At 37.3% G+C, this 20,074-nt stretch overlaps 1 protein-coding gene across 1 annotated transcript; it reads left to right on the top strand.

Moving 5' to 3' along the window:
- Window positions 1-2,575: 2,575 nt before the first annotated feature.
- Window positions 2,576-15,931, top strand: LOC114144918 (choline transporter-like protein 1). The gene is made up of 16 exons (XM_028018156.1): window positions 2,576-2,831; window positions 3,061-3,147; window positions 5,353-5,501; window positions 6,055-6,191; window positions 6,956-7,049; window positions 7,803-7,972; window positions 9,338-9,427; window positions 9,556-9,698; window positions 9,890-10,076; window positions 12,063-12,231; window positions 13,236-13,392; window positions 13,513-13,596; window positions 13,696-13,833; window positions 14,536-14,772; window positions 15,290-15,364; window positions 15,456-15,931. Exons 1-16 carry the CDS (start codon window positions 2,808-2,810, stop codon window positions 15,477-15,479), a joined length of 1,965 nt encoding a protein of 654 aa, XP_027873957.1. The 5' UTR covers window positions 2,576-2,807; the 3' UTR covers window positions 15,480-15,931.
- The last annotated feature ends 4,143 nt before the right edge of the window (window positions 15,932-20,074 follow it).

A 20,074-nucleotide genomic window follows, 5' to 3' on the forward strand; every position in this document is an offset into this window, starting at 1 on the left:
AGAAGGAACCATTGAGATCTGATGCCTCTTTTTTTAAGGGAGACCTGGCCTAGGAAGCAGCCACACATCGCAAACCGTGGTCCAGTTCTACATCGGTCATAGTCATACAAACAATTTATCTAACAAACACTTCCTGCATGCAACAAGAAAGCAGCACAACTTCACCATAAGAGACTACAGTTCAGGTAAGCTTAAACAAGGACATTTAGATTCAAAAGCAAACTGGAGTCTACTGAGCACCCAAATATGGAGCTGAAAAGGAGAACCTGTTGTTTTGAGCTCTGAAAGTTCAATTAAGGCACATACTTTGTGGTCACTGCTAAAGCTGCAGCTAAAATAATAGGAGTGGTGAGTGTTATCCAGACATGAATGTTAAGATGTTTGATAAACCAAAAAAGGTGCCTTAAGCTGATAAACAGGCTTTGAACAGAAGGGGAAAAATATCGATTGGAGGAAAAAAAGAAGAACTTTATAAAGTTCATTTTCACAGGCATAGTAAATAAGGTGCACAGGATTAGAACATCAATGCTAAGACTTTTAAAGGTTTGTTAAACCGTCGTTTTGTGGGCTCTCACCTCCTGACACTGAGGTGAGAGTGGACATCATTGTGAAATATAAAGAGCCATGTGAGCCTTTATGAAGGAAGATTGTAGTAGTTTATGACTCAGGCAAGTGATTTAAAGATATCTCTAAGAAAATTTGAAATCAGAAATAGTCTACAAGTGACAAGTTTCAGTTACAGTCCTGTCTGCAAGACCAATAGTACAATAAGCAGTACTGATGTTTTAGCTGTTTGGTGCATGAGACTGCCAGGATGGAATTCATCACATCCTCCAGGGCTGCACACTGCTTACATCATGAGTCGCGAAGGTATCCGAGGAAAGGCAAAGATAATATTTATCCTTGTGTTGCGCTCGATATGACGAATGACTCGGCCCAGACCCCGGGCAGGCCAAGACAGTGACGCACTACACCTCTTCACCAAGAATGCTGCTGAACATATGCTGCACCGGCAACGACTCCTCCAGTAGGGATCCAGAAAGCCCTGTTGTCCTTAGATACAGTTGCCAAAGCAGCATCGGCAGGAAGTATTTACAGGCAAGATTCAGGATATGAGATGCAATGAGCTGCTTCATCATATGATGAAGGAGATAGATCTCTTGGCAGTTGTATCAGAACATGTTCAGTTGCACTTCAGTAACAAATTGACTTAACAGAACATCTGCATGGTTGCTTATTCATACTGTCAGAAGTACATCTGTGTAAAAAATATATATTATCATAAGTTTCAATTTAGAGTTGATAAGCATGGAAGTGACACATTATCTGAACTTCTACAGAGTGACAGCTGTATTGCATTCCCGCTCCAAGAGATTTGTCTCCACTTATAAAATCCAAAAGAAAGCCAACTTTGCATTTACAGTGGCTTTTAAAAGCAGTCATGTTACTTAAGTTTTTGTACATTTAATCATGTTACAACAACAAACTTCACTGTCCTTAACTGGGATACAAATGTACTGCTTAAGAGTGAAACATAAGAAAACAAATACAACACTGTCTATGTCTTTGTATTCAGCCTCATTTACGTTTTTACATTCTGTGCAAATTTATCGGTGTGAAATACTCAACAATGCTCATTAGTGTTAAATGTTCACATGACATCCAAATAAAATACACAAGTTTTTGATTGTGACCTGACACAATGTGAAAATGTTCAAGGAAAATAAATACTTTTGCAAAAATATTGCAATATATAAGTCATGTAGTATATATAATTCAGAGAAAAAAGGGCTTCAAATACATAAATCTGGTCATCACTCACCAGTGGCAGGAAGTTTGATTAATCTGCTTTCTTGTCCTAATCTGAGCTCATTCATAAAATCCTCCAGAAACTCGGTCCCGTATAAATATAGGAGGTACAACAAACGTTCCAAAAACAGACTACACTTTATTATCACTACATCATTTAAGTCAATTTGTTTCGTCAATGATTGTCTAATACTTAGATATTTTAAGCACTGACAACCTGTCAAGGAAAACTTCCCACACCTGCCTCTCGCCCAATGACCGCGAGACCGAGATAGGCACTAAGCCCCTCCCTTCCTTGGCGTGGTCACATTGAGCAATGACGTCTTTTCTCCAGCAAGTGGCGCCAAACTCCACACGGACGCTATGCATGCCCTTGGTTGTGATGCATTTAAAGAAGCGCGTAATTTGTCAAGTCAACCTTGGAAGTAACAAAAGCATATCTTGGCTGTTATTATTATTATTAGTATTATTATTATTATTATTATTATTATTATTATTATTATTATTATTATTACTGAACATGTAAAAACAAAACAACACTGCAAAAGGAAAAAGCTTAGAGGGCCAAATTAAAAGCAGAATGCCATAGCTTAGCAACAGAAATAAAAAAAAAATAACAATTGCACATAGCCATGGCAGTTTGAAACACATAAAATAGTTTTCTTTGAAAAAAAAAGAGAGATTGTATGTTTTGTGCAGTGTGTTATTTCCTACAGTCCTTGAAATAAGCACGCATATTTTCACTGGTAGGGTGTGGGGGTGGGGGGTATATAATTGGTCTTCTTCCGTGTTTACCTGAAGCTGTAGGGAGTGCCTCTAACGGGAGGATTTCGATGAACCAAACGAGCTAGCAACGAATGTGTGTGTATGTTTGCGCGGGTGTGTGTGTGTGTGTGTGTGTGTTTTGTCTTTTCCGGATAACTTATGAAAAGGAGGGAAAAACGAGAATCGAAAAGTTGTGACGGAGAGACGCAAAGTTTTATTTTTACTGTAACACAATGGGATGTTGTAGTAGCACAGAGGTGAGTTGCAGTTCATGTGCTGGAGGTTAATGGCTGGTTCTCTTCACAGCGCCTTTCGAGGGCATTGCAATGTGACATCTTTTTCAGCAGCAGCACCAACTGTGGCAACTCTTTGTCTTCAGTAGTTGGTTGTTTACCGGCTGAGGGGAGCTGCACACAGAGAGGCGCTCACAGCAAAAACAGGCTCCAAAAGAATAACCGCTCCTGTCTGTCTCTCATGCCTTGGCAGGGTGAACGGGACTGGAAACCGACGGAGAACCGCAGATACACGGATATACCATGGCTCATCATATTCTCGCTGTTTTGCATTGGCATGGTACGTCTGCTTGATGATGATGACAATAATGATTGGTTTTGTTCACAGCTTACCTGTTGAATTCGATTATCAAGAATTTGGTATTTTGCCTTGTGGGACCAGTTAATCAACTTTTGCACGCTAGATCTCATATTCCTGCGTTGTTCCAAAGAATCAACCTTTACACACACTTTTACAACTGAACTTAGCAAATGTTGTTAAACTGGTTGTGCTGTGAGTGATAATCCTTCAGTATTAAATGCATGGATCACCGTTATCATTTTCCTGGAAAGTGTAGATTAAAAGTTTAGAAAAATACTTGACTTTACTGATATTGTTCCTTCTTAAATTTTCTAAGTGAAAACATCTAGTAATGCTTAACTGTAGTGGTTTTCACAGTGATTTATATTGAATAGATAGATCAGATATTATGTCTGATTTGCCAAGTGACACCTTAAGTTGTAACATTTTACCCAGTGGCAGTTCTTGCTGCCCTGGTCGAGCCCCTCCTTCTGATGTCCCTTAACAAATCAAATTGCATTAAATCATCAAATTTTTGGGATGGGATAAAAATGCAGTAGTCCCATAAAAGAAGTGTAGTATTTGTTCTGAGTTGCAAACAGGTTGCATGACTGCACATGCATGCAAGCAATAGAAAACTTGATCAAGACATAACTGACAGATAACTTTTAAATCTGTGTGTATGTGAAGCCACATATTACCTTGGTGTCAATAACTGAGCCATTCCTACCCTTAACAATCAGAGTCATTAAGCTAAATTACAGCCTCCCCATAAAACAGAACAAAAATAGCATCTTGCAAACAAATCATTTGCAGCAAAACTGTCATCTTTCCATCGTTGTATTAATCCCACAATACTCGGTGTGCATACCCTAAAAGTGTAATTACCATAGTAGGAGCAATTGTTAGAACTTTTTCAAATTACTACAGCAGCCAGTGGAGCACAAGCAGAGGATCCGAAGTCGATTTATTATTATTTTTTGTCCGTTTTTTGACAACCTGCCTCGTTCTCTGCTAAATGCACTTTGATTCACAAAATGATGCGTTTCAACATTTTTGCAAATAAAAAAATCTGAAAAGACTTGAGTGTCCCTCCCCCACACCATGAGGTACTCTATAGAATTGTTGCTCATTCTTTTTTGTGAAATTTGAAGAGCTCGGGCGGGTGTAGAGTGTCTGTGAAGATTAATTTTCAAAGCTGTGTGGATTATCCCATTTTAACAAATGAATATGTGAATATAAGCTCAACCTCCACCTGACACTCTGTTGCGCTCTATCTAACTCTAGATGTGACGTTTTGTATTTAGTCCATAAAGTTAATTTGTCATCTCATCCAATCTGAGCACCGTCTTCAACACGTTAGCATTGCCCCTGAATTTCTTGTAGCAAATTGCCTACTGGTCTTCCTAAAGCTATTGTGTCAATGAAAAAGGCCAATTTGTGCAGAGCATGACTCATTGCTCTCATATTGACAAATTCATCCACCTAAGCAGTGGATCTCTGCAGGTCCTCCAAAGTTTCCCTTTCCTATTTGTTTGACTCACTGTCTGTTTGCCCTGCCTGTGAGTTTAGATGGACGATCAGGCTTTTCATGTGATGTGTCGTGCATCGCTCTGTGAGTTGTGCATTAAGATATTACTTTACAATCTCACCCTGTTTTAAAGTTCTCGCCAATTTTATCACTTCATCATTTAGTTGTGTTCTCAGAACAGCTCTGGTTGTGCTGTTTTTTCTTTCCTTATCCTTAAAAATCTTTAGTGGTGTCAGAGTAAAGGAAGAAACACATACACTCGCTACACTGTTTAAAAAATGTATCTTAAATAACCGGAAATGCTGACTTACAGCAGGACTTAGTTTCAGATTGAATAGCACCAAGGTAATGCTTCTGGCAAGCAAGAGAGTGTCAATGTATAAAAATCTTAATAAGTGCTAGTCAAACAACAGGCCTAGTCAAAACACATTGTTTTTACCCTGCGTGACTGTAAAATCCTGTCATTACTAGCAGATATTGCTAGTAATGCAGAACTGGCCATGCACCAACATTCAGATAAAAACAGGATGTACTCGGGTGAAGACTCTTCATAATTATATAAAATTCTCAGCATCGTTTTCCTTCTGCCTTGCAGTTCAGCGTTGGACCCTAACAAGTGCCTTAATAGTATTCTGTTAACTGTTCGTGTCCTCTTCTGACATCTGTGTCTGCAGGCCTTAATTTGTGGCTTTGCCATCGCCACAGGAGGTGCCTCCCGCCTCGTCTCTGGATATGATAGTTACGGCAACACATGTGGCCGGAATAACACCAACAAGAAGATTGACGGAGTACCACTCAGCGGCGCTGACATGACTGAGAAAAAGTAAATACGTCTTCATTTTAATCATTCGATCTCAGCTATTCTATGTCTCAATCTAGGTACCAGAGTCATTTCATATAGTTGAGAACAAGAAATTCTTGATTTGTGTCATATTTTTAATATTTCTTTTTTTTTATCTTGACTTCCAGAGCTGCATAAGCTGGCAGCCGTTTCTCAGTTCTGAGTTTTTCTTACACGACTGTCTCCACCGTGGGACAATAAAGGAAATTTCTATTCTGTAGAATATTTGGGGCTGGAGGTTACCACCAGCCCACTGTCTGAAGGCCTAGCTTCAGGGAAACAAAGGGCGATGCTTTATTGATGGGCTGATTGCCCATGGAGGCTTTGGAGAGAAAAAAAAACAAAGCAGAGTCTGTCTGATGGGGTAGCGAAGGTCAACATCTTTAAGTTTGTGCCCTCGTTAACATGGCAGCCACAAAATGAATTTTCATCAGAGAAAATTGTCTTTTTTGTTTCACATTCTCAGATGTTTCGATTGTGAGCTGTTTTAAAATTAAAATACAATTTTGTTTCTTTTTCTTGTTTTATTTTTTAGGTACGTTTTCTTTCTAGAGCCTTGCAAATTTGACGTAATCAACAGAAAAATCAAGTCCATTGCCTTGTGTGTCTCCAAATGTCCAGCCACAGAACTGAAGACATACAGAGAGTTGAAAGAGTTTGCGCTCAGTAATGGTGAGTAAATTATCAGAAGTGGAAATATCTCAAGTTAAATATCTAAGGTTAAATGTCTAAGGTCTGGTGGTGGTACACATTTGTTGTATTCATCAACAACATTGCTACTAAGGACAGGTCATTTTTTCCTTTTCTGTTTTGGGAATATTGGTTCCCAGGGGTGGGCAATATAGCTGAAAAACGTATCACAAAGAGTGTTCATATCAATTAGTAATTCATTTTTTGTCTTAAATATCTAAAATACTGGAGACGTTAGCTTTCCTGTATCATCCACAGTTTCTTCTTAATCTGTTGCGCTCAGATTCGTTTTTCACTCCACACTTTGGTTCATTTTGAAGCATTTATGAGACGGGTAGCAAAACCTGAAACTGTAACAGGTTGTTGCTAGGTAACCAATGCGTGAGTGAGTTAGCTGATGCCACTCACCTTGCTTAGCTGGCCATGAAACGTTGAGCGATTAAGTCTTTCCTCTGCCTACATCCCCCCAGAATCACTTGTGATTCTTAATGAGCATTCAATGAAATGATTGAATATACTGTTGGATGTATTTTCTGTTGATATTGATCATATGTCTATCATTATTGATTTAATGCCCAGCCCTACAGCTGATTGTTTGGGTCATATAGGCTTTTTAATGATGTTTCTGGACATCTCTGGAAATTTCCACAACATGGACAATGGAGGTCTAAATAATCTGTAGATGCTTTTTCTTATCATTACTATCTTTCTTTTGAATCATTTACTTGTTTTTTTTCTGTTGTTAGGGTCTAATCTCTGCTCCTATGAGCTTACTCCAACAAGATATGAGAGCAGCAATGAAAGATTCTTAAAATGTCCAAAACTTCCTGTTCCACAAAGGTGAGTCATTTCTATGCTTTGGGTTTTTAAAAATGTTTTTCTTTTTTACACTACATTCAGTAGCTTACAAAAGCATTCATACCCATTGAACTCTTCGTTTATGTTGCGTTACACCAACAAACGTGAGTATATTTAATTGACATCATAGTCATAGAACATCACAAACTAGTGTTGCGTGGTTTGCCATAACCTGTCCCTTTTTAACATTTCTTCAAAATTTGCCATCCCTGGCTGTGTTCCTTAGATATTTAAGATGCTGTTTGTTTACTAATGTTCTATGACATAGGGGTTTCCAACCCAGGTCCTCAAGGTCCACTGCCGTGTTTTAGATGTGACCCTGCTCTAGCGCAACTGATTCAGTTGTGTCAGTGGGTCGGTCTGCCACATAAAATCTACCGTAAATAAATGCTGTGAAGTTTGAGGTCGAAACATGATGAAATGAGGAAATATTTAAGAGGTGTGAATACTATTGCAGGGTCATCTATATACAAATATGGGGTTGACCTGTTACAAAAACAATGGAAAAGTTCATTGTGAATACTTTTGATATTAATATTGGACTTTCAAGATAGAAACTGAGATTCAAGTCAATTTTAATCATAAATTTCCTCTCACTGGATCAATCTGGCTGTCCAGTTAGGGCTTTAAGTGGCCATAATAAAATGATTGCTTGATGAATTAAAAATAACAAGTAAAATTATTGTCTCCATTACTTTTGTTTTCAAATAATGTTTTTCTCCTCCTTGTTCTCAGTAAAGCTGTTCCCGTCTTCCACCGCTGTATCCCTATGGACATCAGCTGCTATGCTGAATTCGCCCAGGCTTTCATCACATTTGTTGGTGACAACACTGTGCTGCGGCGTGTCATTGCAGGAGTGATCACCAGCAAAGAAATCATCATGGGTCTTTGTGTTCTGGCTTTTGGTATAAAACTTTATCTGTAACATCCATCATATGTAGTGGAACGTTTCATTGGTTATTGAAGTGAAACATGCTTGTGAGGTTTGGTTTGCTGCTGTCCCACTGCTCAGCTCTAGTTGCTTGTTGGGATTTTAGCAGGAAGGAAATAGTTTTCAGGGAAACTGTTTTTGGTGCATAAAGGAAAAACAGGAAGTGTCTGAGTGGTTACAGACTTTGGATCCTCTACAGTTAGTCCTGTATACAGGATTAACTATCTATAAGAGATATTATAGATCTATAATAATAATAACTATATAGATATTATTTTACATCTATATAGTTTGGGTTTTTAAAAATGTTTTTCTTTTTAAATGACTACAGGCAGTCATTTAATATCTGCTTTGAGTTCTTCTGCTGGTACAGCAGGGACGATGGGGCAAATCTTTGTCCGTTTTTATCTTTTTATTTGATTCGGCTGGTTTGTTTTTCAAGAGAGAAATTGTCGCATGACAACATTTTGTTTCTTTTTTTAGAGGGACGTTTGTCATTGACTCTAAAGTATATGTCAAACTCAAGGTCCAGGGGCCAAATTCAACCCTCCATAACTTTTTATGTGGCCCTCTAGGCTCTATGGGGACACAACTGGCCCTTTGGGGACATTTGTTATCTTGATGTGGCACATAACGAAAATGAGTTTGAGACCGCTGCTGTTTTTTCAAGGTAATTCAGGTTATTTGCCCGACAATAGACGCATTCATCATGGGCATGGGCTTGTAACAAAGGACTTTAACTTTGGTTTTTGAAAGGTATACACAACAGACAGATTTTTTTAAAGTTTATTTGGGGTGAACAAATTAGCATTTATTGCAGATAAGATAGGAGGAGCCTGAATTTGTTGATTTTGGGCGTGCCGTGGTGGCGTACGGGATAGCGCGACCCGTTGCGGGTTCGACTCCCGGACCCGACAACATTTACCGCATGTCTTCCCCCGTCTCCTTCCCTGTTTCCTGTCAGCCTACTATCATATAAGGGACACTAGAGCCCACAAAAGAACCCCTGGAGGGGTAACAAAAAAAAAAAAAAAAGGAATTTGTTGATTTTAATCAGATTCCAGAAATCGTCGATGTTGTTGATGTCTGGCCCATCCCAGACATCTAAGCTTTTCTCCAAAGGACATTGGGGTTTCCAATGTGGGCAGCAGCAATTTGTACTTTTCTTAGTTCTGTGGTTCCACACTAAAAGCACAAAACTAAAATAGTCACACAAATGATCAACCTATTTAAACATCTGACTTGAACTGTAACATTGCAACCATGTTTTATCTACCACAAAGAAAATACCCTTTCTATGAGTTCATGGTGTGTTCTACGTTTTCTCTCCTTTATCCAGTTTTGTCGCTGATCATGACGCTTGTTATTCGTTACATCTCTAAAGTCCTGGTTGTAATTCTCACAATTCTGGTAATCATCGGCTCTGTAGGTAATTTGTTCCATTCTGCTACTCTCAATTAAAATTACTCACAAAATGCTGCAATACATTTTGTTTTACCTTCTACTCATGATCTTTATTTTCCAGCTCAAACTTTGTAAGTTTTTGATCTTTTTCAGGTGGGACAGGTATCCTCTGGTGGTTGTACGCGGACCAAAAATATGCCCTCAGCAATAACAGCACAAGTATATTATGGAAAGAAGTGGCTGGAGACAACGACAAAGCTTTGCTTGTTTACGCTATTGGTGCTACTATTTTCACCGTATGTATTTCCACAATTGGTAGACTTTTTTTTTTGTAGAAAAAATACGTAATTATAGTCAGGGTCACACTAAATACTAAAATGCATTGATTTTTGTAATGATATTGTGAAAACTTTCATGTTGCTCACATTGTTAGCCACCTGATCCATTCTAAAAAAGTATAAGGAAAACCCTGTGTTTAATCTTGCAGGTAGTGCTGCTGCTGCTGATGTTTTTCTTGAGGAAGCATGTGTCTCTCACCATCAGCCTGTTCCATGTGACAGGTAAAGTGTTCACCAGCCTCCCCATGCTGTTCCTGCATCCCTTCTGGACCTTTCTCAGCCTCATGATGTTCTGGGTTTACTGGATAGCTGTGCTTCTCTTCCTCGGGACGTCAGGTCAGCTAAAACACACATTATTTCCACTTAAAGTATTTACATTTTTGAATGTTCCTCTGTAAGTCATTTCTTCAAATTCTGATGGTCTTTGATACCATTCCCAAACAAACAGACTATTAAGTGTGTGGCATTTAGTTGGGCTTTTGTGTCATGGCTGAACTCCCACATCTGGAATCCTGTGGCAGTCTCATGATGTGGAGAACAAGGTCAAAGGGCTTTCTCAATTCATCTCCCACTTCTCCTTTCTGCTGGGAAATAGTCAGAATGAAAACAAAAGACAAACACAGAAAAGCTGATGAGTCAAATTTATGCCTTATTTGTGTTTTGGGGCATTTTTAGTTTTATGGAAAAGATATTTCATTCATTATTGACCATATATTAACACCTTGAAGTATGAATTTTAGTGACAGTAAATGTACAGTAGATGTACTTTATCAAGTGGAGACAAGTTTGTTTAGCGTTGCTCAGGGAAAAATAACAAAATCACTGCAGTGAATGAGAATTTGAAGGGCATACCTTTCTTTGCATTCATAATTGCTTATTTGCACAAGATTGTTTTTATTCTGGCAGACACTCCCAGTTAAGATGTGCAAAAAAACTTTTAAAATAAATTCACCTTTTATTGGAGCAGCAAAACCTCTTTTAGAAAGTAGCCTTTAGGATTTGGATGTTGGATGGGACTGAGAGAAGCATAAAAGGTTGGTTTTGTGTTTACTGAAGCATTCTTCACATGGATTATTATCCAACTGAAACATCAGATGAGCTGTTTTTACTTTTCTTGCTGAGTCTGCCAATTTTTTTCTATTTAAGTTCTCCTGGTGCCTCAAGACTTTTTGATACCATGCAGTCTAACAAGAACCTGTGGAACAGAATTAGGCCCAAAGCATTACAGATCCTCCTTCGAACCAAAGCAAACAACATTAAAAGGTGTAAAAAAAAATTAAAACCTTACACCTAAAGCAAACTGTTTTTGTTCTGATCATTGTTGCATTTAGCAAACTCCACTTATCATTTGGGCCGGAAGGATAAACAAGGTTTTTAATCATAAACTTCAGTACCATGGTCATTATGGGACATTATGAATTACAATTTTAAAAATGACATTTTTGTAACTAGCAACATATTGAAATGCAAAACCAGTTTTTAGTACTGTTTAAGAGTATAAATACGTTTCAACACAAGCATAAAAATCATTAATCAGTTCACACAACCAACTGGAATCTCTTCATTTTTGTGAAAAAATGCTTAGATATGTATTCTGTCCTATTGAATTTTAAAACCTAACTTTATCATTATTTTGTTGGTTTCTGTCCCTTTATGGAATGTTCTAATAGTTTAAATGCCCAGTTTCATTTAATATGATGTTTATAACAACTATTGGTTATAGAATTTCAATTTCCCTGAGAGGTCACTTATGGCTTCAGTAAACTTCTCAGGTCCTTATCCATGTTTGTCACTGTTCCAATTGGTTTAAAGAGGAAAAGAGCAGCTAGTATCTCTGCAGACCCCACACATCCTGAACACAAATTGTTTAAACTTTTACCTTCAGGTCGGTGCTACAGAGCGCAAAAACCAGCTGCCACAGAGACGGTTTCTACCCCCAGGCTGACTCTCTGAATACAATGTTCTCTTTGCAGCCAGAATACTATATAGAGTTCGTTCACTGCTCAACTAGAAAGCAAAATATACATTTTGCATCGTTCCAGTTTTGAATATGTGGTATGCTACATTACATTTATTACTCATGGAAGCAGAAAGTCTTGAGCTGCTAATCTAAAATTCCTAGGTATTCTGACTAATGTAAAAAAAGCAAACATGTCCCACAGTTTCAAGTGACTGACAAAGATAAGAAGACAATCAAAGACGCATGATAGGAAATTAATGTTAAAAGGGAAAAACTTTCCAGGCGTTTTGAGGGGAAAGAAAATCTACCAGTAGACAAACTGCTTGGTTCTTGTCAACTGTATAGCTTGTTTTGTCCTCCAGGATCTCCTGTAAAGAACAACTCCACAGGTGTGGTTGAGTATCAGATGGAGGGGCCTCTTCAGTACATGGTGTGGTATCACCTTGTTGGTCTCATCTGGATCAGTGAGTTCATCCTGGCTTTCCAGCAGATGACCATCGCTGGAGCAGTCAGCACTTATTTTTTCACAAGGTGCTATAATAGTTGGAAAAGACTTGTGTTTCCATTTTATTTTAACTTTACCTAAAAAAAAATTTAACCACTCAGTGTAAAGTAGCTTCATTGGCAAAACATATAAGCTAGAGGGTGTTTGCAATAAACGCATCCAAAAAGAATTACTTAAATGGCTAAAAACTTCTAACATTACAAATGTCCATTTTTGGTTGAAAGGTCCCATCATAACATTTCTGGAGAAGAAATTTGTCTAATTTGTCTTCAGCGTACTGCATGTCTCTGCTAGTAGGGGAAGAAATGTCAAAGCCCCAGAGGATCACACGGTCACCACCTTGCTTTACTGTAGATATTATGTTCTTTTCAGCAGATGCTTCATTCCTCCTCCTCTAGACGTACTGCTGCTGTTATGAACCAATGGAAGCTGACTTTTCTTGTGTTTCTTGTTTTTGGTCGGAAGTGATGCTTCCATCACGTCCTGAAGGTGTAGCCATTGTTCTGCAGCCTATGCTCCCAACTTTATGTTTAGGAATATGCAGAGTAGTTGCTATATTTTTTATAGCTCTTTTTCTTGTTTTTGCGAGGCAAAATTTTTCTCTGACCCTTTTGGATGTTTGTCTAAGATTTGGCCATTTCTCTAACATGAGGTGAAATGTTACTATCACCTGTGTAGGTTTCTTGTGTCTTGTCTCAAGGATACTTGATGCAGTAATGAAGCTCATGATTGGTTACATCAGATGTACTTTAAAGCAAAACTGATTTGTAAATGTGTGCTCTATTCAGGGTGATTGAATTCCTTTTGAGACTGTAATTGATATAAAAATTTGGCCTTAACATTAAATTTGGAAAATGATTTTTGCAATTTTGTTTCTTTACTTTTTAAGCCATTCTTGTGTTATTTGTTCATTGTAAACACCAAAATAACTTCAGATTTTGCCCATGAACCTACTCTGGAATAATTTTTGGAACAATTGTATGCTACATGATTTCAATTACATTGTCTTTTTATGTGTGACTGAATTTAGGGACAAGAATAACTTACCACAATTTACAGTAGTTTACTCTTCAATTAACACCTTGCGCTACCACATGGGCACTGTGGCAAAGGGATCCTTCATCATCACACTGGTTAAGATTCCTCGTATCATCCTGACGTACATCCACACCCAGCTCAAAGGAAAAGTGAGCCATAAACCTTTATAACCAGATTGTGCAAGTTGACATTACGTGCATTTTTATACATATCTGCAAGCTAGGATTTTATTATATATATATAATTTTTTTTTCTTTTTCATTTTCCAGGAAAATGCTTGCGCTCGTTGCATGTTGAAAGCCTGCGTCTGTTGTCTGTATTGTCTTGAAAAGTGTTTGGCATTCCTAAATCAAGTAAGTAGCAACGGGGATATGAGGACAGAATATACAAGATTTCACAAAAAGCATTTTGTTTTTGTACAATTTAACAAAGCAAATGTTGACTTGTTTCAGAATGCCTATACTGCAACAGCCATCAACAGCACCAACTTCTGCTCTTCAGTTTGTGATGCTTTTAAACTCTTGCTTGAGAACGCGGCCCAAGTGGCAGTCATTAACACAGTAGGGGACTTTGTCCTCTTTATGGGAAAGGTAAGATGCATCACACATTTGTTTTTTCCTTTTCTCTTTTTGTGACAATTTTTGTTAATAGCACATTTTGGATGCAGTTTGACAATATCCCATGGTCAGTTTCAATTCTTCTCTCCCTAAAATTTATTTAACCAAGGTAAAACCTAAATTCTCCTAAAACAAGCTTCCACACTCGTATGCCTCTTGTGACTTAACAAAAAGCAATTTAACAGATTTCTTTTGAATAAATTATATTATAGTTATTTTCCTGTTGTTTTCCTTCAGTGAGCTTAGTCTTCGGTGGGAAAACACTCTCCCTTACCTAGCTGGGTTTATATTGTCAGGGCACATTTGTTGTTGTAAAAAATATAAAACACAGTGTTATATTTTAAATAGTTTACAATTCTAAACTTAAATTGAAAATGCATTTTGACTTGAAGAAAATCGATGTCATCGTTCACAACTTCTTCTGTTCGCTGTTTGGCCCGGTACAAATTCTACCAGAGGAATCAAAGTCAGTGGGAGAAATCTTGGATTCTCTTGGATTTTAATCGAAAGGAATTGCGTAGGAAGATGATAGCCAGGCTAACTTGACACTACAATGATGTTTAACTTTGAATTCAAACATGATGTGAACTGACAGCTTGTGTTTCCATCTAGTGGACAAAATGTGTATTTGTTCTGTCCCTGTTGAGAAACCTCTAATCACAACTTGTTTGTCAGGTTCTAATAGTCTCCTGTACAGCTTTTGCGGGCATCCTGGCTCTGAATTACCAACAGGACTACACCGTCTGGGTGCTACCTCTCCTCATCTCCTGTCTGTTTGCCTACCTCGTGGCCAACTGCTTCCTCTCTCTGTTTGAGAACGTGGTCGACGTCCTCTTTCTCTGCTATGCTGTGGACAAAAAGCACAATGACGGCAGCTCTGGGCGACCGTACTACATGGACAAGGAATTGATGGTGAGGCGGCTTGTTGAGTGCCTGCGAGTTATTGTCATTATAATTCCATGGTTCAGTAGCTAAACATGTTTTAGCTTCAGCTCCCAATGAGTCATGATAGTCCAAGGGAAAATTTTATGAAAATTCACTGATAAATTTTAGACTCTTGAGAAAATTGTATTTCTCCATTGAAGGTCATCAGACCTTCAATCAGACCCACCATTGAATATCAATTCAATGGTGAATTTTCATAAAATTTCAGATCTCATTGGGAGCTGAAGCTAAATCATGTCCATCTATTGCTTTGATAGGTACAAGTGAAATGGCAGTTTACCTTACAGATGAATTAAAACTTAGCTTCACCACTTTATTGTTGTTGCTTCATGATTTGCTAAAATAACAGTATAATAAAAACTTAAACATTCAGTCTGGATATGTGTGGAATTTTGAATTGGAAAACTAGTGTTGACCCTGATCTTGATTCTCATAAATTGAGTTTAACAGAATTTTATTTTATTTATTTATTTTTTTGTACCAGGAGCATATTGAGAAGAGTAGTAAAATGGGTAAATACAAGTCGCCAGAGGGAGAGGGACGGGAAATGAAGCCCATGGTGAGTAGAAAAATCTTCATGTGATGTGGCGATGTATTTCTTTCTATCTACTACGTAAATAAGTACTAAATATGTTTTTTTCATCTTGCAGAAAGGTGGAGAGAGTTCAGCTTGACCAATTATCTAACCACCATGTCATAAAAGCTGCTTTAAAAAAGCTCCTGAAATGCAACAGTATGACAAGAATGAAGTCAGGTTTACCGGTAACCAGCATCAAATTCAGAGGTTTCAGCAGAATTTACTATTCTTTTTGGACAGTTACACCGTATAGATTTTACTGTGTTGTAAAGAGAGGGATTTTCATAAAAACTTCAGACTAATAGGGAAAAGGAGATGTTTTAGCTTTGTTTTAGTCATTTGATACGTTTTGGTTTGTTTTCCCTTTGCTGCCAAATATTTGCTTTTATTGCTTTTTTTAAAACATGCGATTCAGTACTGTTAACTCATCTGTATGTTCTTGTTGTATATGTTAAGGTCAACAGATGTATTAACACTGGTGTCCAATAATGCATTGAATTTGTTTGGTTTTTAAATGGGTTGCCTAAATAAATCTTTTTAATATAAAAACTGTTTTATTATTCTGCTTCGCTGTCCTCAGTCTGCTTTATGATGATTATAATTAGGATTTAAAAAGTACATTATTTTGTGAGGGCGGATTCTGACTTGGTGGTATCACTATCGTTAAGTGACCATAGGGACAACTTATTAATAACTTCATGAATAAATTTGAGGCTTTTTGAATTGCATGTGTAAAAGATCAACATTTCATGGTTGTGTTTAACCACTGGAGGGCAGCAAATCCATACAAATGTTATTGATATTTTACCAACAATTTTGAGCTGAAAATCTTAAAATAAGGGATTTTTAAAATTATTTCAAATACTTTTGTATATGTTCTAGATTTTAAACACAGGACCTACTTCAATTTTGTGTATAGATTAGACAAGTTAGTGGAAGCAGAAGGCCGACTCGGTCTGATCTATGTCAGTTTCTCCTAACTGTATTGATCTATAGGCTCCTGCCTCATTCTTTTCAGTTTGTTGAACAGCCACGGACCAAACCACTGAGCAGTTAGTGGTTATTAATGGGACAGCTGTCTCTGCAAACTGCTTCCACCTCCATAAAATACAGGAATCAAGAGGAAAACCGCTCGATGCTCAGCTCGTGACTCACCCTGGGCTGATTTCTATGAAACAGCACAATGACCATTCATACAACGTCCTTCTCTTATGGAGGAAAAGGAAGTGAAACTCACATAGCCAAAACATGAAAATTAAATAATTCATAATTTCCAGAAATATCATATATGTTTGGTTTGCAAATGAGGAATTGGTATTATGCCCTTGTTTCTATCCTAATTATTATGTATCAGAACATGTTATGTTTTCATCCTTTCACCTGAGTTTGTACTGTATAAAAGGACATTCTTTCACAGAAAATTTTAATTAATTGTAAATGGTAAATTGCCTGGTAAGCTTTATAGAGCTTTTGTTTGTTCTGACCCATGAAACACAACACATAGTCAAAGGTCAAAGTTTGACATGGCCTGCATTTGTATAGTTCTTTACCAAGTCAGAGGACTCCAAAGCACATTACGCTAAATTTAGTAATTCATGCACACAGCGGTGATGGTAAGCTACACTGAAGACACAATTCCCCTTGGACAGACTGATAGAGACCAGGTTGCCATACACTTGCTTTCACCAGATCCTCTGACCATCAATGGGCAAAGGCAGGTGAAGTGAAGTGAAGTGACGTCACTTCTTTCTGCCTTTGTATCATCAAAAGTTAATTTAATTTATTAATATTGGCAATTTAATTACCAATATTGTGATTATATTTTTTTAATTCTTGTATACTTTTTTTTCAACATTTTTTCCTTCCTGTCAATTCTCCATCAATATGCTTGGATCCAGCTGTCCGTTAACAGCAAGCTCCTTTAGGAATTACCTGTTGTGCCTTACTCTTATTGTGCAGTCTGTCATTAACTGGGCAACTGCCAGGTGTGAGTTTGGAGGAAGTGAGTTTTGAGTAAGATTTTTTTTTTACCATAGTTTTTACTTTACATGCATTATAACATCTGCAGATCACATTATAAATAAATTGATAACTTCTTTCTCCAAACTTTCACCTGCGTATCATAATTACTTTCAGATGTGAGCCTATTTTCTGTCTGAGTGCTTGAGTGTTTCACTCTTGCTGGAGTTTGTCTGTCAGTATTTTAAACGCAAATCACATCAGCTTGGAGTGACTTTTTAAATTTTCCTTTGAATAAAATTTTGACAAGTACACTTTATATTTATGAAAGTGTGACTTTTAGCTGCATCCCTTCACTGAAGCTATTTACACTATTACATTACACTGGGGATTTCAAGCTCATTTTCATTTTGGGCCATATCAAGGTCATGAATGTCCTCAAAGGGCTGCTTGTGGCAGAATGTATTGATGAAACTACCCATTAACAAACGGTTAAAATATGAATAAATAGCTGTCTTTAAATTCGATGAGTACATCTTGAAATTAAATAATACTAAACATCTTTTTACAATAATGTAATTTACCATTATATAGATAAAAACTAAAAACTGCTTTGATTTGATGGATAAAACAATATTTTAGCACACATCTCTTAACTTGAAAGTTCTATTTATAAGGCCCTCTGGAGTCTAAAAGAGTCATTTACTGATCATAAGTAATTGCAAAATGCAGCACATTTTATAATGGCACAACAGCATGATCATTCTTTCATACAAACGAACTTCTGATGCAAAACTGGCACAGTGTTAAAATAGTTCATTGTAGACACTTCATTTAAAATGCCTCAAATTCTTTGTCATACCCAATTCAGTCCTTGAATGGAGAGAGGACCGATGTTCTAACATATGAAGTAGCACAGAAAATGATCTCAAATACATTGAAATGTAAACTAAAACCTGAAAGACTTGGCAGAACATGAAAAATTTATTTGAATAAATGGAAGAATTGCCAAAAATGGAAGAGGCCGACAGTTCCTGGTGGAGACTGTAGCGCCATGAAGCCGAGCTGCCAGCAAAAAGTCACCAGAAGTCCCATTTCTGATAAACGAGAATGTGCTGAACAAGTTATAATTTGCCAAAGAACACACTGACTGCATGTCAATGTGTTGACTGGGACATGATGTTTGTGAGGCAAAATCTAAAAAAAAAAAGATGCAAAGTAAATTGGGACCATAGTCCAGATTTTCTGATCTAAAATACCTTTACAGAGGTGGCAGAGGAACGTTGAGTCTATGCAACACAGATGTTGGGCAGTTTTCAGGAATACTACTTAAATAAAAATAAATGTTAATTCGCTGATTCCAGACAAGGCTAAATCTTCAATCACTTTTCATTATATATAGCAATGCAATGTTTTAAATGTTTTGGTATGTAAGGAAAGCTATTTACAACATTTTTGTCAACATGCAGCTGTTAGACTTAACATACCATTAATCTGAGCTTGTTTTACTCTATTATTTACTAATTAGACAAAAGGTTCAGGTAATTTAAGTAAATATGGCAACTCTATAGTTGGCTAAATCTCTTGTTACAACTAAACATCATCATTTATCAATGTAAAAGTGATAAAAGAGCCTGTGCCATAAAGTTGCTTATCCACAGAAACCTGATTTCTAAACACGGAAAGTGCTTCCTGCAATTTGAGGCATTTCCCATCAGCTCTCAGTCAGCCCGACTCCCCATCTGCAGGCAGATCACATTTTATTGTTGTTGAACAGTCTCCAGCAGCAGGCTCTCCAGTGTTTGGAAATGAGCCGCAGAGATGGTATCTCCCTTCATTTCTATGGTCAGCACAAAACAAAAAAGGCCAGGGAAAAAGTGTGTGAAAATGAACGTTTTATATTTACTCAGTAAGTTCCTTATCTCCAGCTCAAACTGACAGCTTCTGCTGCCAACACCTTCTCACATGTGTTGGTCTATTGTGTGAGTTGCAGGACCTCTCTTACGACAAGCTGTTAAGTAAAGCTCATATGGACGTTTCTTATGTTTAGAGACAGAAAATAAAAGCATTTTCTCTCCATTTTGTTTATATAGCTATTTTGATCTTCATCTGTTAGTATACACCTGAATGAGCTCAGTGAATGCATGCCTGGATAATGTGGGCATCATAAAAAATTCACCTTATTTCTTCTCGTACATAATGCATTAATGTTTGGGCATGCAAAGATGCAGAGTTTGTCACACATGCCTACAGTCAGCTTTCTCTTTTTTTCTTTACAGCACAAAGATTTTTCATATTTCGGTTTTAGACTTTAACTTTAACATTGAGAGTAGTTTATTTAGATTCTATGTGATACAACAACTCAAAGTAGTCCATGATTGGATTGGAGGACAAGTGATACATTTCAAAATAAATTTAAAAAGTCCACTTCTTTGTAATTTATTCTTACTGACATACAGTATATGTTAACTTGAAAATGTTTATTTTATTCTTTTACATGTAGCATCATAATGCTGTGTAAAAAGACTGTGGGCCATACCCAGTTCCAACAAACTTGTGACAATCTAAAATAACTCTAATAGCCCACAAACCTCAGCAACTTCTCTTTTTTTAAATGAGATGAAAAATAAGGAACACAAACGTTCAACGCGGAACCGAGACGCTGTGACAAGGAAATGAGGAAGGTCCGTCTCATTTGCTCATGTCTAAATATTGTCTGTGACAACAGAGACG

Source organism: Xiphophorus couchianus, chromosome 5 (genome assembly GCF_001444195.1).
Source record: "Xiphophorus couchianus chromosome 5, X_couchianus-1.0, whole genome shotgun sequence".
In the NCBI taxonomy this organism is placed as follows: domain Eukaryota; kingdom Metazoa; phylum Chordata; class Actinopteri; order Cyprinodontiformes; family Poeciliidae; genus Xiphophorus; species Xiphophorus couchianus.